This window comes from Astatotilapia calliptera, chromosome 16 (genome assembly GCF_900246225.1).
Source record: "Astatotilapia calliptera chromosome 16, fAstCal1.2, whole genome shotgun sequence".
Lineage (NCBI taxonomy): Eukaryota > Metazoa > Chordata > Actinopteri > Cichliformes > Cichlidae > Astatotilapia > Astatotilapia calliptera.
Window position 1 is genome coordinate 23783333 of NC_039317.1, and position 26385 is coordinate 23809717.

Sequence of the window (26385 nt, forward strand, 5' to 3'; positions counted from 1 at the left end):
ATTATTAATCATTTTTAATATAAGGAAAGTGTGGTCTGCTATCATAGGTAGAATAGATTATTTAAAACAGGAGTGATGGCCGCTCAGTAGTTATAGTATGACACAATTTTTGGATTAATTACATAGTAGTGCCTTCTTTCCTTGCCGTGCTTGCACATTTGTTCAGAAGTGGCAATTATTCTACGGACAACACTTTAAGAACCGTGGTTACGATCCATCCATCCTTTTAACAGCTTATCAAATTCAGGCTCATTCAGGCTGGGGACATACAGAGCCTAGCTCATATGACAATGGGCAGCTAATTGCCTCATTATAAACTACTTGGTTAGCGCAATGAGAAGGTCCTGGGTTCAAATCCACCAGCCATCCAGAGCCTTTCTTTGTGGACTTTGCATGTTCTTCTTATGCTTGTTTTCCGACTCTCCGTGTTAGCCTTGCAATACACTGGCGACCTGTCCAGGGTATACCCTGCCTTTCGCCCTATGATAGCTGGGATAGGCTGCAGCCAACTGGATAAGCAAGTGAAAAATGAATGGTATCAATAGATGGTTATAATGCAAAACCTCATTATCATTAGTTTCATTGCAAATTGTAAAAGGGAATGTCACTGAATAATTCCAGGATTCTATTTACAGATAACATTTTTGACAGCACTACATTAGAAACATGGTAAGATGATTACAATGCCATTTCCTATGAAATGACATGACCTTTATTTAAAGATACAGGGAAAGAAATCTGTAACATTTCCACTGACCTATTCCTGGCATATGCTATATAATGAGCACAAAATAGACAAAGGACAAGGAAATGTGTGTATGTATGTGTGCGTGTGTGTTGGGGGGGGTCCATGTATTACTCATTAGCCAAATCGCATTACAAATCTACATCATGTAAGCTAAATCAGTACACTGGCTTTAGTTTAAAGTTATGTTTAAGTTAAGTTTGGCTAGTATTGTTAATGTCACCAAGACAAATCCACAGCAAATTTCTGTACAAGTCAATTAAACTCTCTGCGAAGTGACGATAACATGACCATGTGGTCTGTTTCTCAGCCATAGTCTTTCTCAGCTCGTCCACCTGTTCAGACTTGCTCTGCTCTCACATTCAGGAGAGGCAGGGAGTGATTAAGACCACTGTGTGTGTCTGTGCTCATTTGTGTGTTTGCGAGTGTCTATGTCTGTGTGACTAAAGTGACGCCTTCCTGGTTGCAGGGTGAACCCACTCTTTACCACCCACGATGAAAAGAAGAGGGTGTACAGCTTAGGGATACAATAAGAAATAAGGAGTGTATGTGTGTGTGTGTGTGTGTGTGAGTGTGTCTGTTTGTGACACAGTATTGCAGATTTTTTGTTCGTTTTTATGACAGTATCGGGCTGTTAAAATACACTTACGCATTCTGTACAAAGTTTTAAACACTGAAGAAGATTTCAGAGCAGAGAAGCACAGTTAAAATAATGTAATGAAGCATACTGATTTAAAAAAGCACTCTTACTGGAGTCCATGTGTTTGGTAATGAATGGTGTAGAGCTAAACAGATAAAAACTGCACAGCACAGTAAAGGCTATATTAAAGGAGCTGGAAAAGAAGCTTCTACAGCTAACTAGAAAAAGACTGAAATCAAGGGCTTGTTTTTTATGCCAGTAATGGGGTTATTTAAAAAAAAATTCTCTGTGACACAGAGCTCCACTTGCCATTTATCTACAGAGGCCTCCCATTTCCTAAGGTGTATTTGTATGTCTATAGCCACGGAGCAATCCAATGCAACTCAGCTGCTAAAACACATGTATGTTGTTGTTATCAAGCCCTGATTCTCAATACCTCACTAGTGCAGCAGCCCACGAGTGCTGGCAGTGAACCAAAATTCATCCTGTCTCCCTCCCCTCTCGTTATCATACTCACTCCTGTCTTATGCCCAGTGTCTTTCATCTGCTTAATACAATTCTTCACAGCCAATGATTCAGAATTAGAGGGGAACTACAGAGAGAAGTGAACATAAATGATTATTGGATGAAAATCCCCTCAATCCATTTAAGCAGGATCGTCAGGGCTCCCTGTAGGATGCACTGCTGTCAATAATAGACAAAAGCTGGATGCTGTTTAACCAGCACACGTGTCAATTAAGAATGATAACTAGCTTTCTGGTAATATAAGGGGCTAGTCAATTCTCAGAGAAATTACAGAGTCTAACAATGTTGCAAAGCATGAACACGCATGCACTCCACGTGCTTCTCTGCTGCAGTGCACATGCTGTTGTTTTGCATGTTAATGCTCTCTATTAGATACTGTAATGATGAGCTAAAAGATTATGCAAAAAAAGTGTTATTTTTCATGCAATCAGTTAGTACAATAGTGCATTGCATGTAAGGTAAATTATATGTACATTTGTGTTGGGTTTATTTGAATTTTCTTTACATTTCCCAAGGAATGAGCGTCTGAAAATGGCAGATTGCTCAGTGCTTTGCAAAATAAGTTACAGTCAGCCTTGTGAGTGATTTCTTCGTGTATTTTGTGCTCTCTATTCAATTTTACTGCATAGTGCGCTGCAATGTTTCACTTTATTCTTAAAATAAATAAATAACTTATTGTTTTTATTACTGCAGTGTAGTTATTTTGCAATTGGATATTGTCCTCTGGGAAATTCTTGCCGTGATGAGCCATGAAAATAAACCTGATTTGTGCTGACCTCACTTCAGCTTCATTTATATTCACATTCCTCCTGCTGCTTTTCTGACAGCTGTTTACTTCTGCACAAATCTAGTTCACCAAAGTTTCACAGAATCCTATGTTATCTTCATCTTTATCAGTTCTAATTTCATCGGACTAAACTGAAGAAAGATTAAATCTTGTTTGCTTTAGGTATAAAAATATAATAAACATTTACTGTGCGTATATGTGTGGACGCGTGTGAGTGTATATGTGTAAATGGGTGGATCTTTACCATGAACCTATACCATACACCTCTCTCTCAGCCGCCAATGACTTTCCTTCATGCAAAAGTAGGTTAGCTGACACGACAGTTACCATGGCAACCGGCTCTTGCTTCCTCACTGAAGAGTGGTGCGTGTGTGTGTTCTCACTGAAAGACTTCCAGGGGTAATGGCAAGGTCATAGAGTCTGTTGTAGGCAGTTTCAGTAGTACAGCGTGCGCATTCCACACCTTTTTTAATGTGTAACAAAAAGTACAATGCTCAAGAGGTGTTGTCTACCTGCGATGTGACACATACAAAGTTATTTTTTTATTTTCTGTGGACTCTGACTACTCATAATAATATTGAAACATGATTCCATTTACACAGTAACCCTGAGATCAAGTGGAAAGCCTGTATAATTTGTGGTTGTGGTTATTAATATGAATCAGAAGAGATCAGTGGTTGCATTTTTATTCTGTCTTTTAAATATTGCACTCATCTATGGATTTTTTAAAATATTGTTTCGCTTTTTGGACATTTAAGCCTTATAAAAGGCATGAGAAGTGTGTTTTGGTGGTAAACTGAAGTCATCCTAATTCAATATACCAAACAAATTAGGCTTCCGCTGACTTCTGTCTTCTCAGAGCTACAGTGCTTTGATTGGAGCTTAGCTGGGTTATAAACAGGGTAGGCATTCTGTGACAGATGCTGTGCTCTTGTGATTCTTTGAAACTGAGATGTCCTACATCAATGCATTTTAAGACTTTGTAGAGCCTAAATATATTCTGCCAATGATTAGATTTGTTCATCAAGTAGTGGTAGCTGTAAACCTAACTTGTTTAGCATATTTTATAAAGACAGACCCCAAAAAATAAATGAGAAAAAAACATGAAGTGAATAAATAACAATCACATATCATTCATGCCATGTATTATTAAAAGGAGAAAAAAATTATCAGAGCTGTCTATTTTTTTTTTTTTTGCATCTTTGTCACATGCTTCAAACGATCAAACACATTTTAATATTAGACAAAGATAAACGGATTAAATACAAAATGCATTTTTTCAATGATGATTTCATTTATTAAGGGGAAAAGGTTATCCAAACCTACCTGGCCCTGTGTGAAAATGTATTTGCCTGCTAAAACATAACCGGTTGTGCCAGCAAGAAGTGCACTCAAGCATTTGCGAAAACTGACAATGAGTCTTTCACATCACTGTGGAGGAATTTTGGCTCACTCTTCTTTTCAGAATTGTTTTAATTCAGCCACATTGGAGGGTTTTCAAGCATGAATGGCCTGTTTAAGGACACGCCAAAGCAACACAATTGGATCTTAGTCTGGACTTTGATTAGGCCGATCCAAAACTCATGCAAAAGATTTGTTTTTTGAGTGGACTTGTTGGTGTGTTTTGTACTATTGTTCTGCTGAATAACTTGAGCTTCAGGGCATTAACTGTTTTGGTAGAGAGCATGTTCTTCTTATGCTTTGCTGCTTCAGGTCCTTTTTAGTCAGCACTAGTTTTCACCTCAGGACGCTCCCATGAATGACCCAGTCTCTTTGCTATTGGTGAATCATTAACACTGACCTTAACTGAAACAAGTGAGGCCTGAGGTACTTTAGATCTTGTTATTGAATTTGTTGTGATCTGGATGAGTCATCAGTGCACCACTCTTGGAGTAATTTGGGCAGACCGGCCACTACTGGAAAGATTCACCATTTGTGGATAATGGTTTTTACTGTTGTTTACTAGAGAACCAAAACCTTAGAAATGGCTTTGCAACCATGGATTGAAAGATCTAAATGACTTTCTTCTTCATCTGGTCTTGAGTTTCTTTAGATCATGTCATGATGTGTTGCTTTCTGAGATCTTTTTTAAATACTTTTTCACATAATGTCAGGAAGATTTGTGTTTTTCAAATACATCCTGTTGAACTACATAGTTCACATTTAGCAGGCGGAAATAAGGATATTGTCTTGATTCGAATGCAGACCAGAGGAGCCATTAGAGCATGATAACTAAGGCTTCATTCATTTGAAACCTTGCTTTTCATTATAAGATGCACTACATTTTCCACATATAAGACGTATTAGATAAATTGCATGGTCTATTTAGAAAATTACATAACAAAAAAAAATCCTTTATCTCATGACATCTGCTTCTGTTTCTTTTCATTGCATTATGGTTCATCTGTCCCAGCTTGTCTCATTAAAGCATCTCTTTCATCATCTATGTCATATTATCTAAACTAAAGTGTGCTCCACCATCTACTGCAGTAAATACAGGTTTTGCTTAATATGTGTTTTTGTCCGGTGTGTGACAGAGCAGCCATCGTTCTCTCAGCAGAATTCATCACTTTTCTTGTTATCCCCTCCTCATCCTCTCTTTATCCCCTCCTCTCATCTAATCTCTTCTCCTCTCATCCTCCGTTTCAGTCAGGAAGCCCTGGACAGACATCAATGAGGCTCCAAAAGAGGAGCGAGGATGACAGAAAAAGAGAGAGAAAGAGAGAAGAGGATGGAGAAGGAAGAAGACGATGAAAAGAGGGCAAAGAAAGTGGGGGGAAAAACAGAAAGTGACCAAATAAAAGAAAAACAAAAAAGACATGAAAGACGAAGGCAGAGACAGATAGACGGACACCGAGATGAAGAGTAAGTAATTACAGGCCTCCCAGTGTTTTCAAAGCCCCTCTTTTATCTCATTCTTCCTGTGGCTGAGAAAAGGAGAAGGAGCGGAAAGGAAGAGGAGGAGGAGGAGAAGAAGACTAAAGTCGAAGCTTTATTCCAACTCAGACATCAGGCACCAGTTAGCTACATCACAGACACACTCAACCTATGTCTTGTGTGTGCGTGTGTGTGTGTATGTGTGTGTGTGTGTTTGTGGCGGTGGGGTATTTGCAGGGTGTTTATATGAAGAAGTTTAATTGTATATTTTCAGTCTTAATGTGCAACTTTTGTTTATCCATCTACAGTAGCAATACTGTGGTTATCATTTATTGTTTAATGTGTCGTTTGATGTTCTGTTGTTATTCCTTCACTGTTTAGCCTTCTTGTTTCAGCTGCTCTCTTTAGGGTTCACCACAGCGGATCATCTACCTCCATCTCACCCTATCCTGAGCATCCTCTTCTGTCACACCAATCCCCTCCGTATCCTCCATTACTACATCCATGAACCTTCTCTGAGGCCTTCCTCTTTTTCTTCTGCCTCAGCAGCTCCATCTTCTACGTCTTTCAACGTCCAGTCTATCCACGATCCTTCCTCAGCACATCTTCAAACCATCTCAGCCTTCCCTCTTTGTCTCCAAATCTGATCTCTCGCTCAGACATACTCATTTCTAATCGTGTCCATCTTGGTGACTTTGAATGAAAATATTAGCATGTTCAACTTTGCCACTTCAAAATAAAAACAAAAATAAACAACTTGCATCATCTCACACCATGCCAAGTGAAGTGAAATGAAGTAGCTGAGGTCACAGAGGTGGATGTGGTAGTTGTGGTGACATTTTTATGAATTATTAAATGTACACAAAGTGACCTTTAGTGACCTTATTCTGTTACTAATTAGACTTTCAGTACTTTCGTGTAAGTGCAAACTATAACTGAGCTTCTTGTTACCCTCATGACGACCATAGACTTGTTTAAGACTATAGTCATGCCACTGTGGTCTTATGAACGCTAGATGGCAGAGTCGAGTTGTAGCCTGTAGCACATTAATTGCCCCGACTGAAAAACATAGTCTACCTGGGCCACGTTAATCCGTTTCTTATCCAGGGCGGGGAGAAAACTTCTCACTTTTTTCTTATCAAGGAGGAGCCTGGAGACGCACCGACAAGCAGCGGCGCAGAGGCTGGGGCACAATTTGACTTTGCGGAGTAAAAACTCTTAGACAGCGAGTCAGTCCCTCGGCGATGCTCACCCGGCTCCACGCTCGAGATTGATCACCAATTACCGGGACTGATCATCGGGCAGCTTAGCCGGTAGCGCAGGGGAGAAACCAAACCAGTGCGCCCCGCTCCTGAGCTCCAGGTAAGAAGAGTGATCAGCTCCGCTCTCAGGAATGCAAGGACGGATTGCTGCAACACTCGGGGAAATTCCTGAGCAGCACTTTTTTATGCCAAGCAGACATGTGTTTCACTGTAATTTTCACTCAAAGGGGAAATGCACGAATTGTTGCTTTTATTTTGTTTTACGGGAAATGATAAAGAATCAGTGGACCATTGCATATTATCACACCGGCAATTCCTTTTCAGAAGTGACTTAAAACAACAGCGCACAAAAAAATCTTTCATATAAACACTTGACAGGATGATTTTTGGCGCAAGGCATAATTATCTAGTAATAAATAGTTTTGTTTATAGTGAACACGGCTGAATGAAAACATTTTCAATGTTATGATTTGCAGGAATGACAGTTTCAAGAAATACATTTTCTAACAGTGAGTGTGTGACAAGCATATAGCTAGATGATTGTGGAGCATGTTAGAGGTAGCTCACTGTACGTGTTGATGCAAAGGTTTTAGCCTAAGGTGGTAGAAAAATTTGATTGTTTTTCCATTTCTCACATTTCCGACCTCAGTTGGTTCGTGATGAATGGTTGATAATGAATTGGATTAAGCACTGTGCTGATTACTTTGATTTGAAAAACGGATAGCGATTTCTATTATTAATTTCGTCTCAGTCAATCATTTTAGAGCTTCTATGAATAACAAGCCACGTCATACTTACAGTGCACGGCGTTATTTTTCCTGTGACACTTGAGGTAGTGCGCGTTTGTGACCTCGCACAACTTTCTCGTCTGTCTGCGTAATTGTTTTTCTGGTGCCGCCTGACTGTCCCGGGCCCCGGGCCCCCCAGGGGAAGTCCTGCCCGCAGACAGGCAGCTCGGCCCGGCTGGGGACATGCCGGGTCCTGCCGAGCCTCTGAAGTCTGCTGGCTGGCTTTGAACTGAAGCTGCTGGAGGTGGAAATCAATCCGTCTCGATCCCCCCTCTCTCTCTGTCTCTGTGTCTCTTGCCCTGACTCTCTCTTCCCCTCACTCTCACTCTCTCTCTCTCTCTCTCCCCTGCAGCCCCCGGTGCAGACATCTCTTCTGCCACTGAATCTTTCATGTAGAAAGGCAAAGGATACACAGAGAAGAAACAGGAGGGATTGTAACTCATCTTCAAAAGAAGTTAATATGGTTTCTGAGGATTAAAGGGATGAAGGTAGAAAAACTAACAAAGCCAGCGCCTGTAGTCATGATCATCCTATACTAGGCTGAAGTGAATGGGAAATTTGTTTACTTACTCACTTTTTTGGCGTGTTATCATTGCAAGTGTTTTTCTTGTGAAAGTTTAATGTTTAAATTTATGCTAGATGTCACAGCTGATTCCAATAGAGGAAGCATAACCATTTCCCCCCATGGAGAAATTTATAGAGCTCAGGAGGCCTTCTGGGGTTGAATGTTTCGTAAATGCTTCACACATCTAAGAGGAAACTCAACTAAAACACGTCATTTGGAGTTTACTTATGGTAGTGAAGTTATTTCAGCTCATTATTTTAGTTAGCGGGACAATTTATGATACAGCTGTTTGGTGGAGTCTTGTAGCCAAACTTACAGCACTGGGAACATGTGTAAGAGTTACAGTGACCCTGTGCATTTTGCATAATATGCAATATATTGCTTATAGATTTATATGAAGAACATAAAAATCTAGGTCCCATTTATCCACAAATTAATACTTCCATTTATTTAGGAGGCATTTATTGCTTTTAGAGCCGAAAAAGTAGGCTAGAAATTTTTTTTTGCTACTTTTCTGCATTAGTTTTGCATTAGTTGTAAAATAAATGTGTCAGTTCATCAGCTTTCAAACCTTTTAAAATATATTCCATTAGTAGATAAATAATTTGATTTTAAGCTTTAGCTTAGTTCTACCCTTGTATAATAAAAAGGTTAGCTCTGTGAATATGCACACACAAAAACGTTATAGCATCAAAGTAAATTTAAAGTACAAACAATGAAAATCCAAGTAATATTTTTATTTTTAAAAGTACATTTAAGTCCGCAGAGATTCTTAAAAGCACATACACAAATAAATGATTGTGTATTGTGTGAAGAGATACATCAAATATTAAATGCCACCTGACTTAAATCATATGATCCTAAAATATGAGAATTGTTTTGTAATTTTACAGACAAAATTATAAAATAAGTCCAATGGCATTTATGATACTTTTGTGATAAAGAGTGAAGTGAAAAACTGACCCTCCCAAACTCTTGGGGGGGGGCATTAATTACTCATTATGGGTCAACAGCTTAAAACAGGGCAGTGGTTCTTCTTTTCTGCGCTCCGTCATGGGCTTCCAGGAGGTCCCAAACAAAATGAGAAGTAGCAGCTCCACTTCATTGTATTTTATCTTTGCAATAATACTTTGTAATAATCCCAGCAAAGGAACATAAAAGCAAGAAAGCTTTTCTAATCATAGGTTTCATTCTCACCGCTATTATTTCCCCATGCACAGTGAATACAGTTCAACAAACCAATACTAAATCCTCTCCGTGTAGACCCCAGAGAGGGAAGTTTTAATCAAATTGGGGTTTGTGGTCTAATTTGTGTCTACTTACAATTCCTCCTGTGTATGGGTAACCTACTACATCAATGTCCTTCATGTAGAGTCTGTGGAGAGAGCGATCTGGCACTTTGTGTCTTACATTATGGAAAAATGCTGAGAGTGGTTTTAGAAATCAAAGTTCGGATAAACACATGCAAGAACGTTTGTGCCTTAAGATGAAGTTAAAATAGGTTGTCCTTTGCTGGTTGTCAATTAGAGGAATTCATGGGCATCGAGGATGCTTTCATCTCCAAATCTAGAGTTTCTCATTTGGTTGTTGAGACATTTTGCAGGTGGAGAGTCTGTGTGGGACCGTGTCATCAGTGCACTAAGTTGGGCACCTGTGCAGCTGAACATATGAGCTGTAAGATCTATGATAGCATGAGCCCTCCTTGGGCTGTTAGTGATGGCAGATGAAGGCATAAAGTGTGCTTTTGATGGTTTGCAAATACCTCTATGTAAATCTTTAAATTCCCAAATTTGGAGTCTTGGGTTGATTGACTAGGAATTTAGCTTTGAAGATTTCCCTTCTCTCACAACCACATCCATCCATCATGACAAGCTTCGGCTCAAAAGACTTAAATTATCCCTCAATTTCAGCCGCTTGAAAAATCTGAAAGCTTTTAGAAGGCACACCTATATGGTTCCTTTTTTAAAATCGTAGAAGTAGCAATGAACAGTGCAGATTGATTCTACTTTGAGCCAGAGTTTTAAAAGGCACTCGCTCTGTTGATTATGAGTGTGGCTAAATTCTTGCTAATCACATCAAATGAGTCATTGCTGTTACTGAAAAGCATGTCCGCTGTTGATTTGAGCTTGATTTGATCATTAAACACTCTTTAACACTCTTTGTTACAGCACAGTGTCTTCTAGGAGCAAAAAGGCCAGTGAAACCTTTTTTAAGGGGCACAGCCCAAAAACATATTTATGCTAATTTTTGAAAGTTGTTTTTTTCTTTACTGTAGGTGCATTGAGAGAAGGAATAAGACATACAGAGGAATTTCAGGTAGAAGATTAAGCTTCCCACCTACAGTCAATGCAAAATAAACAGAGACAGACGTGGAGACAGGGAGAGAGATGTTATGCACCGGCAGAGCTAAAGAGAGAACAAGGGATCAAGGAGTGGAGACGATGAAAGACAGATCACCGGCAGGCAGAGAATCAAAGAGCACGGTGACTGACTTGAACTGTGATAGGTGTGTGCTGCATGTGTGTGTGTGTGTGTGTGTAGGCATTCGCGACTTCTTTTCATGTGCCCTAAGAGTTTGTTTTTCCTGCGCATTGAGTGGGAAGCTGACAGTAAGTCTGTAATTAAACCAATCAAAAGATGAAGAGACATGAAGAAACATCACACATGTATGCACACACACACACACACATGCATGCACATAAACATACATTTCGCTTTGTGCGTTCAAATTATTGAAAGTGTGTTTCTGTTGTGCTTAAAAAATATGGACATTATTCACCATCAAGGACTCAAGTCCGTCTTCGAGCTGGCTCTCGTCATCGCGTCTCTTAGCGGCACATGTTTACACGAATCACGGTTCTCTAGATGATATCTGAGTCACTGCACTTGCTGCGTGTCCATGTCACAGTAGAATTGCACTCTGATTTGTTGGTGGAAATTCAAGTTGCAGCAAAGCATGTTTTGACGCTCTTGTGAAAACGCAGCTCGAATTGATAAAAGCACGGATGATGCTGTTGGGTGGGATTGGAGTAAATGGATATTTAGTGAGGAGGCAAGAGCCAGCTGTTGTCTGAGGTTTGGGTATGTCTCCAGAGTTGGAAATCCCTTTAATCAGCGTTTATTTTCACATCAAACTTAAGACAGTAATCATGTTGCAAATCAGATGTATTTATTTCCGGCTCATTTAGTTCCCCAATAGTGAGTCTTGATGGCTACTTCATTCAGTGAGTTTGACTTTCTCAAAGACTTGTCAAGACTTTTAAACTTTAACTTTTTTTTTAAAGACTAGTACAAGAAGTCAGTTAGATCCATTAATAGAAGTTTTGATTGAGTTTTTGATGGCCTGACTCAGCTGAAGGTGAAAGCGGTTGGTCTAATTTGAGTGACAGGCCTGCTGCCACCACCCCTTTATTTACTTTCCAGCTGCCTGCAAATCATTCAAAGGAGACAAAATGCCAGCAGCACATTCCTTCTTCATAATTCACTGGAGAAAAGAAAGACAGTTGGTGAGTTTATGATTACTGAGGATACCTAAATATGAAATGACAGCAAAATGGCCTCATTTTTAAACACATAGTTGGATTAATTTTGAAAGCTGCACATTGTTTAGGAGTAAAGTGTGATTTTATGCTTTTCGAGCAGGTTGTTAAGTGCAGGTAGCTGATTATGGCCACTGTTCAGTTAATGACATGGTGTTACACTGAATAGAATAGTTTATTTCTTTTCCTCCCCTGATAATTATAGGCTCGTGCAGTATGGGTTTTATGCTTATAATCTCGTTTTAATCTCTTTATAATTTGAGGTTGCATTGTGAAATTTTACTTTATTCTACTGCGTTTCAGTGATTTATCCTCTTGAGTGTAAAACCTGTCACAAAACATAACAACATTTGTATAAAAAGATGTACAGTCGTCCAGTTTCGGTGAAAATAAAAATCTGTGCTATGTAAGTCTTGTTAAAGTAGGTTGTTTATCGGAGATGGTGGAGGTTTAAATGACAGACTACAGAAACTTGATAGTGGGGAAATCCACAAAATGTGTGGTTTTCTGCTTTCTGTTTTATCTAGAAACCCACGCCACTGAAGTTTTACTACCTATAAGAAAACCGATAATTGACTTGCATAATATCCCAACACTATAGTTTACATTTTAACTGATCACAACTAATTGTCGGTTGGTAATTGGTATAAAGTTGTATACAGTCTGTTGTGATTCAGGGCTAATGTAGTGGGAATGTATTAAAACTATAAACTTCCTTAACATGTTAAAAAATGCACTAGAAATCAGATGTTGTAATGGGTGGAATTTTCTATAGAAAGACATCAAGTGAAGACATCTTGTGTTCTGACGGAGGCTTAAAGATGGTGATGCTGAAATAGAGCTGCCATTAGGTTTGCAAGAAAACAGATGGGTTTGAGGTGTTGTGCTTCTTGGATGCACATGCAGACAAACAAGGTAGTTTAAGGCAGTCAGACTGTGTTACATGTGTTTGAAATTGTGCCTGGATTTGGCAGGTTGAGCCCTACTTTGTTAAGGGATCAAATCATTTGCCTGTTTAGGGATAGAGCTCCTCCAGAGAACGCTGATTAACTTTGGAACTTTGTTTATGACCTGGTTGGATTGTGTAGGAATGTGTTTATGGCAGCGTTGGGCAGGTTTATTGGTTAAAAAGACCAACATTGCTTTTTTTTATAGATGTTCAAAGTATAATTCTCCTCAGGTATACTGGATATGCTATATTAGATAGTTTGATTTCTTTTTTAATATGAGGAATGCATTAGTACTAATTGTGGTTTTCTTGCAAAACTTTAATTGTTTCTAAATTTGCATTTTTATGACACTAAGAATTAATTTTGGCATCACTTAAACATTATATAAAGTATATGACTATTAGGTATTTAGTTTTAACATGTACTTTCATCTGTATAACAAGAAGTTACATCGTGTTTAAGGATCATTAAAAATGTCATTAAGACAGGAAAAGGGGTCGGTTAGATGAAAAAGTGGGAGGAAGAGTGAAGGAAGGATCTAAATGGGAAACAGATTTTTCCTTTTAGAAAAACCAAGAAATCCCAAGATGAAAAAAGGCTGGACCCTGCTGCTGATTTGATTGTCATCAGAAATTAAGTGCTTTTCAAGAGACCACAAACCATCCTCTTACCAAATTCTTCATTTTCTACATTGACTAGCTTGTTGGCTTTGTTCCCTGGCCACTGATTGGCCTAATACTTCACGGGGCAGGAAGTCAGGGTAATAAATATCCTTTACAGGGTTAAACACTGTTGCTGAAAAGCCATTTTCCACACAATCCATCTGTAACATTGCTTAATGATACAGACGTAGGAGAGCACAGAAGGAAGGAGTGAAATAGACGTGGCGTATTTCCCAGAAAAAGCTTAATGAAAGGAATTAAATCAGTGACACAGAGGAGAAAGAGGCAGGCATCAGGAAAGAGCAATGTTTAAGATGATTACCATCATCACTGGGTTCACTAAAGATCATAGTAAAACACTGGTTGACCACTGGTGAGAACAAATTACATATAGAGTGACAATCAGACAATCTTTATGGCCTATAAGAGATCTAAAAACAGGTGTACAAATGGTGGACTACCTACATGCTAACTAACCATCAGCCTCTTTTACTTTGAAACTCAGTGGTCTGTTTCGAGTCTGGGTTGCAATCTTGAAAGTTAAACCACTTAGTGAGCTGTATTTGCAGACAAGTTGGCATCTTCCAAGCAAAATACAGGGGACTCTGGCAGTCTGCGAACAAATAAAGCAATCACAATGAGGTCTTCAGTGCAGCACCAAATACCTCTTGGTGATCGGTTTCACCAAGCAACTTCCAGCGACCACTTGGGAAATGCTGATTTTTTACAAACAACCAGTGGTTGCCAGGTGGTCACAGGCAGGTCTCTTGACCTGGGTGATTGGGACTAAAGATGCTTGAAACGTCAGTTTTCCAAGGACCCTTGTGAAGTTAGCCACAGTCTTTCATCTTACTTTCTGCTTTCTCTTTACTTAATCTCAGGCTTACTCCATAATGCTAACATTGACTCTCTTTGGGGCTTTGCTGTAGGACTCTTCTAGTTTTTGCTGATGCTGAAGAGTGAATTTAGGACCGGTCAGACAATCCCCTCATTGTACTACATAATGAAAAACTTTAGCACTATGTTTCTAACTATATAATAATCCCCTGACTAAATGATCTCATTGGAATTAACATCTAAAGAACTAGACAGCTACATTGACAGGTAAAGTTGGATTGAAATTACATATATGAGAATTTGCACTTTTAAGAAAGTCTGTATAAGCAGACAAGATGGGTTGAAGAGCACAAATACACCTGGCATCATTTTCAAGTTTTCTCTTCATTCCGTTTAGTTTATTTTGACAAAACCTGATCACAAAAACAACTTATTAGAAAATTGTCTTGGTTCAAGTTAAAATACGTCTTTTTACAATTTCACACACATGCTACAGGACTCGATTTTCTGACTAACTTAAGTTAATAAATTAACAGCTTGCACACACAGCCTGTCTGCTCACGTTCTCAGGGTGGACATCCTCACGTAAACACTGGACAAAGTACTCTGAACCACATTTGTGGTCATTTCTGCTCCAGTAAGTGTAGCATGACCTCACACAAAAACACACAGAATCACTTGCATAGCTTCCAACAGCTATGGTATCACGACTTGTAATTAGTCCACTATACAACTCATACGAATTTCAGTCCTCAGACTGAACAGACTGCGACTGTCTGTTCCGTCCAAATAGTGATTGTTGACACGATAGATAGAATTAGTCCATTTCCCATAAAAAAGTAGATCGCATAAACTAATCATTGGACTTACACACACTTACACACTTGACAGCCTTTAGTGTTTTCTTTGAACATATATAATTTACTTATGCATTAAAATCTAAAGCATTACTGCAAAAATTCAAGCACATTGAGCACATTAAGCCACGTCTATGAGTGGTACATTGCTTCACTTGCACAAAAAAGAGGACAAGTGGAATTAGCAAGAAAGACGTGGAGCCTGTCTACTTAGTCCTTGTATGATGTAATCTATGGGAATTTCCAAAGACCAACATCTCCTTTCACCTGCAGGATGTAAACATCACCATAATGACTTTAAGTAAGTCTATCACATTTAGCTGACACATTTTGTTGCAGTCCATATCAATACAGACTTTAACCCGCTTTGAAGTTCTGCTCTGGATCTTTAGCAACATTACAGCATTATACTTGTCACTGTAGGCCAAACAGCTTTGGCAAAAGATGCCTTCTTTAGGTCTTGCTGATTAGTGTTACATGCGTTTAAGGTTAATGCGTTTGAAATTGTGCATTTTTGAAATGAAGCGAGATAAATTGCCACCCCCTCGCTTTGTGGTATTGCACATTTAATTTCTTCCGCTAACAAAAACAGCAATCAGATGCAACCAAATGAAAAGCAGACATGAAGACAGAGCTAATGAAGCCAGCGAGGCACCAAAAGGCTTCTCGAAAATGTTTACTACTGTAAAAATGTACTACAGATGAACAATGCTGGACTGTGATTCATACACAGTACATTTGCTGTGTAACTAAGAGCAGCTTACACTCTTACTTAGTAATGACACAGCTAAAGGCACAAGGGTTATTTATCGGTGATTTTAGGATCGTTAGAAGATTAATACCCTTGGGGGGGTTAAAGGCTTACTTTCATCTTAGACCTGCCCCGACAGAGAAAGCTGAGGTTAGAGAGACAGCGTGCGGGTTGAAAGAGGTAAAGCAGACTGTCAGAAGACACCAAGAGTCTTCAAACGCTGCCATGTTGGAGTTATGTGTGTGTGTTGTGCTTGGGTTTATGTGTGTATCACTTTAACCCCATAATGAGAAGCCTTGAGGGGGTCCATAGCCATTTGGCAGATCTTAATTTCCTGATTTCAAAAAAAAAAAAAAAACTGTCTCCCCTTTTATCTCCTTTTCAGCAGTGATACACACACACACACACACACACACACACACACACACACACACACACACACACACACACACACCGGTTGTGGTCTTACCACAAGTACTTGTGCAATTAAGCCTGTTCTGCCCTTAAAAGCGAATTGTGCGCATTTATAGCCCCCGTATATGTGTGTTCATGTGCGTGTGTGCATGTGCGTGTATGTGGATGCTGTAATTAAGCAAGATCAAACCTCTGGGTTTGTAGAATTAGCCATCGTTGAAGATCAGAAGGTTTTTAGTCAAGTGTGAGACAGGGAAGAATGAATTTAGAGGTTTGGAGCCAGGCAGCAGACAGATTGTGACCTCAGATAATTGTGGTCTCTTCCTTTTTTTGTCTCTCAGACACACTGACACATACACAAAAATACTTTGATACTCTCGACAAGTTCAGATGGATTTAAAGTTCAGCCGTCAGTGTGCAAAACTGATCTGATCTGACCTGGGGCCACACCGGTTAAAACGGTAAAACACGTTTTTATCAAAGTGTCAGTGCATGTGTTTGCTGGTTTTCTGATTTAGGCAGCTAAAACTACTGGTACATGTCGGGGAGTCATTGCCTTGATGGATGATGAAAGCCAGTCCTGCTACAAGACAGCGCTGTTGTTAATTTCCATGAATGCATCTTGATGACTGTTAAACTGATCCATACTTAAAAAGATATCATAGAACAATATGAAATTGATTTTAATGACCGATTTTAATGAGGTCACGTACTTTTTTGTATAATGTTCTTTTGATAGCTGATGACCATATAATCAGGATTCAAACATGTTGGGATTTTTGTGGATTCTTCAAACAAAAATGTTATTTAATTTTATATTGCAGGAAGAAAAAAAATGTTAACTGTACTGAGCCACAGATACACCGGAAATTGTGACTTGAAAGTACAAAAAAAAAATCTGTTCGTTTGCATAATGATGTGTCATCCAGTATTTAGTATGTGTCATGACCCGTTATAAACAGGCAGAAAAATGACTGTATCTATTATCTGATGCCTGTTATCCAGCAGGATAACACACCATGTCACAAAGCTGAAATCATCTCAGTCTGACAACGAGTTCACTGTACTCAAATTTGTGACAAAACGTCAGCAGCTAAGTGATGCTATTAAGTCAGTATGGACCAAAATCTCTGGGGAATGTTTCCAGCACCTTGTTGAATCTATGCCATGACGGACTAGCAAGGTAGAAATAATAATAATAATAATAATTAGAACGGATCCCAGCCAGCTGAGTTACTCGGAGACATATGTATTTAGTTCCCCGTTGACAGTGATAAACTAATGACTTAATAATAATTTAGTAATTTAATGTTACAAGCAAAATATATCAGTGAATGGTATTTAAACATAGACACAGACAGCCACACACACACACACACACACACAGAAATGCTGTATACTCAGTGCAGGACAAACATACAGTGACTAAAATCAGAGACACTTTCTTGGAAACGCTTGCATTTCCAAGAAATAAACAAGCAATCAAACAATACCACACAGCAGATTAATTTCTGGCACATTAAGGGGGAATACACACATGTTTTATGAAGTGCTGCTATCAACAACCTTATATCCAAACACAGCTGTCATTTCACAAAAACCAAACTAAACAAGCTTTCTCTTCGTCCGGGATTTTATAGCTTTCCCGACCTTTGCAAACTCTTCGTTTTCGCGTTAGCTTGTCATTAAACCGTTTAGCAGCGAGGTAAAGAATATTTTAGCGTGTTTGCAGAAACAATCACAAAATGTAAAATTGCTGTTTACCTAATGTCAACTTAATGATCGCAGTAGCTGTGGAAGTATGATTTGAAAATGGATCCTAGGCATTTTATTTTAAGTGTTTTCCTTCTCCTTTAACCTGTGCTTAGCAGAACTATAAACTGAATTAGAAACATCAAATTGATTTATTACCTACTGATCGACTACATTACTCTGGGGATTTACACCCTACTGCAAGCCAACTTTTTCCACCCTGGTTCCATACCAGGTTAGCATTAAATATTAGTTGCACTATTAAGTGGCAGCCATCAGTGTGAAACTAAGCTTGAAATATGTTTTTACTCGCGTTTCAGCTGAGGTTGAGGTTTGGAGAAAATTTCTAACCTAACGTGACAGAGACATAACAAAGAAATAGGCGTATAATTAAATGTTGTTAAGTGATATCACCAACCTTTATTGAAGCAGAGGTTAGCCAACGGTGATGTGTGCTTGTAGTTATGAGTCAGAAGAATGCCATGGGCTGTTCTGTTGCTATTACTTGCTCTTGGTGTGACGTGCTATCAGCATGAGAGTGAAGTCATTTGGGCCACACCGACACTTACACACACACAGACACACAATATCCCCACTGACAGCACTGCTGTCGGCAGGATGCTGAGATTCATAACAATGCTGTTTTATGATTGAAGTTTTGTGCAGGAGTCTGAATGCTGGAATGTTTGCATGAATATAATTCGAATTAACAACCTGTCTTTCTCTCAGCTCTCCCAGGAAGAACACACAAAAATGTCAGAAAGGAGGGAGAAGAAGTCGATCTTTCTGTCCTCGTTATTGGTAAGTTTTCCTCTCCTGCCTCATATCCGCTTATTTTACCTTATATTTGATAAAATCTTCTCCCTTGCATATCTTCATACATCACTTACTCCCCCTCTCCACCCCTTATCTTTGGCTGTTTGCATTCCTCTGCTCTTCTCTTTACTTTTTTCTTCTTTTCTTCTGAAATCATAAAGCAGTAGCTTTAATTTAACTTCGTCATCTTGTTTTTGATGCTGACCCCTCAGAAACCCATATTGGTCCAGCAGTATGGCTCGCAGCCATAATAAACTCCACATTTGGCACAGGAAAAAAACAGACTTTGTGGTTTTATGTGCCAGCAGCTTGCATAACTCTTCAGCACTTGTACCAATTAGTGAACCTTGGAGTTTTTATAGAACAGATATCTTTATAATCTGTCTTACAATCTGGAGATTCTCAGCTTGTTTTGATGTTGAAACCTACTGGCAGTCTTCTGACACACACCCTCATCTTAACCTCTTTCCCAGAATGACAGACAGTATACTTCTCGGCTACTGTCATACAACATAGCACCCTTTTGATGATTATAGAAGTGATGGATACTAGCACTATATTATTTGCAGTCCCCTTACTTTCTGCTAAATTTTAATTCTATAGGCTGAGATAATTATTAGACGTTAAAGAATGCGTCATCTTGCTTTAAATGCTTTTTAAATACATCAGTTGCATTGAAAAAAAATTGAAAGCCGATGTGCTTTAAACATGCATACACTTGCAAGGCCAGCAGGGGGCGACTCATCTGTTCGTCTGTGAAGGTTCTCAGTCATCCAGGTCATCGTAGTCAAAGGAGCTTGCAAAGAAAAGCTTTTCTTTGCGCACTGCAGTTGGACAATCTGTGCTGTTAGTAAAGGGAAGTAAATAGAACAGCTTACTAATGACAATAAACGAGCACTCTACTTATCCCACATTTAAAGCTCATCTTAAAGAAGCTGATGGGAAACCAGGTCTGTGACCATTTGAAACGAATTTCTCTCTGATGAGGTATTAATATCTGTTTTTGCTGAATCTCTTTTTTTATGCGACTTTCCCTGGGAAACCAGATGTAAAACAGCAGTTTTGATCAAATCTGGCATCTTTAAATCTTTAAATATTTTTGGTATCTTGATGTTGATTAGCATGTGTTGTAACTGTTAAATGAATAAAGACACAAAGAAAGACAATATCTAAATGTCTCTTGCAGAAAGTGATTGCTCTCAGTGACTCCACACTAGCTCTTAAACGAAGGATTTCAGTTTCAAACTAAACATTTTAAATCCACCAGTTTTAATTTACTCATCACTGGAAGCACTACTTAACCTGTGAACTATTGCAAGCTAATCTGGAGGATCTGGTTTGACTCACCAAATATCTGGTATGAGATAATATATGCAGTCAAATACTGAATATCTAGACACATAAACACACTCGTGGTGTAGATGTATATTTATTTAAATGGTGCCTTATCTCTGCTGACATGAGATGGTTATTAGGGAGAATACAGTGAGTGGGAGATGTTATTAAACAATAGAGAGAAGATGGAGAAACTTAGTCATGCACAGTCATGCACTCATTTACTTTCACTCCATCATTTTCTGGACTGCAAATGATTTTTAAAAGTCAGTTTGTTTGTTTGGAAAAGGACAAAGTGTGCTGGTAAAGCTATAAATACCAGCTGCTACTTATTACAGTGAGCCACAGTGACACGGCACAAAGACACATAGGCTACACCGTCACATTTTCACATTTTAGAGGATGTTATACTGACTTGCGTTCATTTCCAAATCTTAACCAATACCACAACTTTTCTTCATGCAACCCTAACCTACACCTGAAAGGTCTAAACCAGGTCTTCACCTCACACTTCAGCGATTGAGGTTAATGAGTTACTGTGCAGATATATTTATGTCTAAACAAGATGAGTAACACAACCACAAACAAATACACACACATTCAATTGATGGGATCATGCAAACTCTTGTTTGACATGAGGACAGCTAACGATGGTCTCCATCTGAGCTATTGCAGACAAAGAAGTCAACATGTTTGTTTTATTTGCTGCTTGTTTATTTCCAGTTAAAGTGAAGATGCTGATTCATGGATGTTTAACTTTATTTATAGACTCTATAAATAAAATGAAAGATGGATGTAGGCCCTATATATATCATCAGCCATTTCTTTGTGGCGAAACTGGAGTATCTGCTTTTCCAGAACTTAAACTATGATAATAAGAATTAAAAAATGATGTTTAAGGCAAATACCAATACCAATATTAGGTGATTTAAATATCTGATAGTCCAAAATATTGGATGATTAAGTAAATAAACAACTACAACAGTGTAGCTGTTTGTTTACTGATCTGTTTTTGCTTGAATAAGCTGGTTGTTGTATTTCCAAACACAACTGTTAGTATTGGGAAACTTGCAGAGTGCCCTCTGGTAGACAAACTATGCAATGTCAACACTTGTAACATAGTTGAAGAGTGTTTCTCCTGATTATGATTTATTGGAAATTACAAATTCCACTACTGATAGATCAGCAAATAAGTAATATTAGCCGTGTGATAAATCTGTTAGATTAGGCGTCGATCTGGATCTATTAAGCAGCAGTGCCTTTAATCTTTTTGCCGGTTGCAAACATGTCTTGCACAGGGAGTCTGTCAGCAGTAGTATGTATCTGTCATTTCTGTTTTCACAAGTTATTATATGTTGTTTTGTCCTTATTTCGTCTGATCTCGACTCCACTTTTCTGACTCTCTTTCTCTTCCTCCAGGTGTGTTGTGTGTTTGCTAGTGCAGAATATAACATCTGTGGACAGAATGAGTTCTTCAACCAGACCAGTAACAGCTGCCAGGCCTGCCCTCAGTGCCAGCCAGGACATGAGCCATATATGGTGAGAATGCATGCATGCACTCATACATAAAAAATGTTAATTTAAGTCGTAAAATTTTTACACTATCTGAGTACATTTTGAAATCAACTGTTGGAATCAACTGACAGCACGAGTGAAGGAAATGCAGTAGCGAATCATCATCAAACTAAGACCGTCAAAAACTGAAGAAAAAACGGACTTTTTGAATGTAGGTGTCAGTTTTGCTTAGACCACCCACAATCCATGCATTCCAACACATACGCATATATACAAATACACAGCACGCACACATAGCTGCACGGTGAAGGGTGCCTTAATTTAAATGAACAATTTCTTTATGGTTTATTGCTATCATTGACTTCAACGTGAAGGCATGCATTACAGTGAATGGCTTGCAGTAGTCACATAGTGATTTAGCCCTCGTCAGTCAGTCTGCCAACAGCCAAAGCAAACAAAGTGCAGGTAAATGCTTCAGTGGGCACCTAGGGGTGCCACACCCGCTTGAGAGAGACAGCTGCACTCAAGGGTGAACAGAATGAATTACAAGCTGTTTTCACACATGCTCTACATCTTTAAACTTTTCTCAGTATTACTGGTGGAGCTGCTTATGGGAACGCAAGTGTCCTACTTAGTCAAAGCAGAACAGTGTATGGTCTTTATCCTGCCAGGTAAATAGCACAAAGACATTGTGAGGCACCCGTTTCCAAACAGAGCTGGCAAATATCCAGAATTCCCAATAAGTCATAAGTTTGGCCTCTTGCATGCTTTGCTCAGGTAGCACCCTTGACTTCAAGCAGTAGTGAGACCAACTACATTATTGTGTGGTAAAAAAGCAATGATATTTTTTCAACATTTGTAGAATTCTTGTGCATAAACAGGAAATCTATATGCTGCATTTATTTAATATTTTGAGCAGACCCTTTATTAGAATTTACTTTTATATATATATTTGTGCGTATACATGTGTCTGTTCAGTAGAAGCTGGATTCTCTGGGCTCATTAACCTGCATGAATAATGCTTAAATCATTTGATCAAAACATAGAAAGAAAAATCCAACTTCTCCAACTACTTATCTAAAGTCGATGTCCTTTAAAGCAGCTGTGGGTCATCTATTGATTGGAATGTCGGTCATGTGATCCATGGCTCCTCTAGTCTGCAAGCGGAAGTATCCCTGGGCAAGACACTGAGCCCTGAGTTGCCCCCGGTGTTTGAATGTATAAATGTTAAGTTAAAAGCTCTTAGACAAAAAAAACACTTGTGTAGGTGTGTGTGTGTGTGTGAATGTGGCTTGTAAGAAAGCCTTTTGAGAGCTCAAATAAAGGAGAAAAGTGCTGTATAAGTGCAATTTAAATCTAAATTTGCATAGTAGTAAGAGTTATAAATTATATTGATATAGATACGGATTTTACAAAACAGAATGAAGAACCTTTTTATCAAAAACAGAAAACATGGCACACTGTTTTGTCTCATATTTTATGCTGCTGAAATTAAAATAAATGACATAAACCCGACTAAAAAAATGAATATAAAATGTTAAAACACCCTCTAGGTATTGTTAATTAAGACTAACAGTTCAAACTGTCTTGCTTTATAAGGGCTGCGTGGATGCAACGGTGAATTTGACTGACAATGTCCTCAGGATCTGATTTGTACCGGCGCACTGAATTATGTGGCGTCACTGTTTTTCCAGCTGAATGCGACTCACCTCAAATTAGGCATGATGTTATGAACGGACAAACCACCCAATACTGCAGGTTCCCTCGGCACTCTGACTGCTCAGTGGCAGTTTTTAACCACAGCAGCCTATTAAAATTGACAAAAAAAAACGCTCGGCACTCTAGACTCAGCGCTGGACGGGCAAAATTAGCAGCAGCTGGATGGATGTTGTAGTGCATTCTGTATTTAAAGAGCTTAAAAAACAAGATCACAGAAAAAGCATGAACCAAGAAACGATCAAATACTACAAGTATTTTAATGATCCCCAAAGGCAGACAAAAAAACCCACAATTACACATTTGCATGGAAGTGATCACAGTGCACTAAACCCTTTGTTTCTATCTTAGTTCTCTCCTCTGGTGCTTTCCTCATTCCTGCTTTGTGTTTCCGCATGTTAACAGAAACTTCTATAAAGCAGCTGGTGAAATCAAATGATCTTTCTCCTCTTTCTCCACCTGATGGGAAGCTCAGTCTGATAATCAAGGAGTATTGCAGCCATTTGAATGTAAACCTCGAGTAGTTTCATCAGTGACATGAAAGCCCTCTTTGCACTCTGATCCTTTAGGTGCCACAGTCTGGAACAGTCTGTCACTTGTTCTTCTGTTTCCCTGACATGTTTCATGTACATGTGTGTCTTAATCACAGTATAACCAGAAAGTTCTTGCTCAAAACAGAGACTCCAAAAAGTACATGCCCGCACACACTCGCACAGACACTATGCAAGACTCCACACAGTGCAGAGAGATATTGAAGACCTATTTCAGTGCACATCTTGTATGCAGATTTCCAGGCTAGTTAACAGCCCACCCTTACATTTCTGATTTTGGTGGAAGGGTTGGTGGGGGGAGGAAAGATTGAGGAAGTGAAGAAGTACAGAAGTTTTACATCAGATTGCATCTTGTATTGTGTATTGTGATTATGGTCCCTTGTAACCCCAGCGTTTGATGAATAATATGCACTGCAAGTCTGAGGTAATCGCCTTTATTTCTCTTCACGGTCAAGTATTATAATACAAGCATAACTATCTGAGTTTCACTCACCTCCATAACTCCTATAATAAGCAAGATTCAAAAAGGCATCAATTTGCTTTTCAAAGGAACGAGTTCTTAATCATTCTGGAGAAGATTTGAGTCACTGTAATCTTGAGTATAAATGATCCAACGAGAGCTTTAACTCAAAGCGACAAGATCCTGCCGATAACCCAGCACGGTTTTATATCAAACAATCACACCGAGACTCACGGACGTCAAAAAAAGAAGGGAGAGAATATTAGATTTCTGTAAGAGTCAGCCTGCTGTAGCCTAAAGCTAAGAGGCATAGGCTTTTTTTAATAGACAGATGAAAGTGGGAGGGAAATGAAAGATGAAAGGAGCGAAAAAGAGAAAGAGGTTGATGTGTTTTTACATGTGTGTGTTTGCGTGTGGCCTGTTTGGCCTCCTAACTGAGAGGAATTACCATGTGGAGATGGGAGGAGATGGATGCTTGAAAACATACCAGTCATCTTAAACAACACCAGTCATTGAAAAGCATGCGCAGCGAAAAATCTGATTTTCCTCTTGTCTTTTGAAAAAGTAATGTCAGATTGTCTCAGAACAGAGAAACACATCACTGTTTTATAATGTGTGTGTCCACGTCACAGTTGGAATGTCAGTGATCTGTAAATTGTATTCATTTGTTTTTTTGATTTAATAATTGATCATAAAACTGAAAACGTCTCTTTATAAAAAATGTCTTTGTGTGTGCTTCGCAGACCTGCGGTCATGGTGTGAAGGATGAAGGCTTTACCTGCGTGTTGTGCCCAAAGGGAAAATACTCCGGAGGGAAATATGAGATCTGCAAACGTCACACAGACTGTCATGCGCTTTACAGTGCCACTGTTCACATACCAGGAACTCCCGAACGCGACGCAGAGTGTGGACCCTGTTTACCTGGGTAAAGCACACTAACAAGCAGAGGCAACAGCCATTTAACACACAATGCAGGACACCTTTTAAATGATCACACAAAGAATCATTGAACTATTAAAATATACTCAGTGTTTTTCATTGGCTTCAGTTACTTAATCAATGTTAAATGGTAAATAAGACAAATGCATGCGATGAATTTCCATGTCATTATGGTCAGCTTCACCCATCTGTTATTCACTTTGCATTATAATAATAAGGTAGTGTGTCAATAAAAAAATAGCCTTTGTAGCCTTTTAAATACGCAAATGACATGTGAACTGTCACTTTTTTCCTGGTGCGTCTTCTTCCTTGTAAATATGTGTCCCATAAGAAAAACAGGTGCTTAAGCCTTAAAACATCTGGCTCAATGTTATATTTAAAAATGACTCGAACATTTGTTTGCCTCCAGTTTTAGCTGCTTAGTTTCTAAGTTCTTTTTACCTTTTCCTGATGCATTCCTGCATTTCTTGGCACACTACTGCCACCTATAGAACACTGACTGGTGTAAAACCAATGACATCACTCGAACAAATCGCCCTTTGCATGCAGACACAAGAAGAAGAAAGAATGGATCCAGAGATGGATAACTTTGCTATGGATGCTAGTTAATTCTGCCAAAGAAGGATATTTATGACAACTCATCTTTAGGCAAACAGACACGGCTGATTACGTCCTGAATGGATGTTCTACTCAAGCGTCGATTTACTGTACAGCATGCATTTTTAATATGATTCGCACTCGGATGCATTATTTAGCATGTGAATAGGCTGCCGTGCTCCATTCGGTTTCATACATCCTCTCGCTTTGTATGAATACACACTAAATCTTGCACTTTTCAATTTGCACATGGCAGTTGTCTTTGCAACCCCATGCCACATAAATATTAAGTCAATAAGGGGCTTTTAAATGTTGCCAGACCTTCCTCTCCTCCCTCTTCCTTATTTGCCCTTTGCATCATCAATCATGTTGTGTCGCCGCCGATAAATTGCTTGAGTTTATTTTTTTGTTTTTTTTTTCTATTCAATCATATTTCATTGGAAACATTTTTTTGGTTACATGTGGGCAATATAGCGATATATTATATAGTAGGTAGGAAATTCAT

At 38.9% G+C, this 26385-nt stretch overlaps 1 protein-coding gene across 3 annotated transcripts in view; it reads left to right on the top strand.

Annotated features, from left to right (window-relative positions):
* Positions 1 to 6579: 6579 nt before the first annotated feature.
* edar (ectodysplasin A receptor) overlaps positions 6580 to 26385 on the top strand; it is a 34385-nt gene continuing 14579 nt past the window's right edge. Inside the window, exons 1-4 of one of the 3 annotated variants that reach the window (XM_026145079.1) lie at positions 6580 to 6936; positions 18681 to 18752; positions 21522 to 21641; positions 25088 to 25269. In XM_026145079.1, the coding sequence (XP_026000864.1) occupies positions 18705 to 18752; positions 21522 to 21641; positions 25088 to 25269 (350 nt within the window). In that variant the 5' untranslated portion in view covers positions 6580 to 6936; positions 18681 to 18704. Of the gene's footprint in view, positions 6937 to 7941; positions 8113 to 18680; positions 18753 to 21521; positions 21642 to 25087; positions 25270 to 26385 lie in introns of those variants that run through there. The other 2 variants (XM_026145080.1, XM_026145078.1) reach the window with 2 other exon arrangements.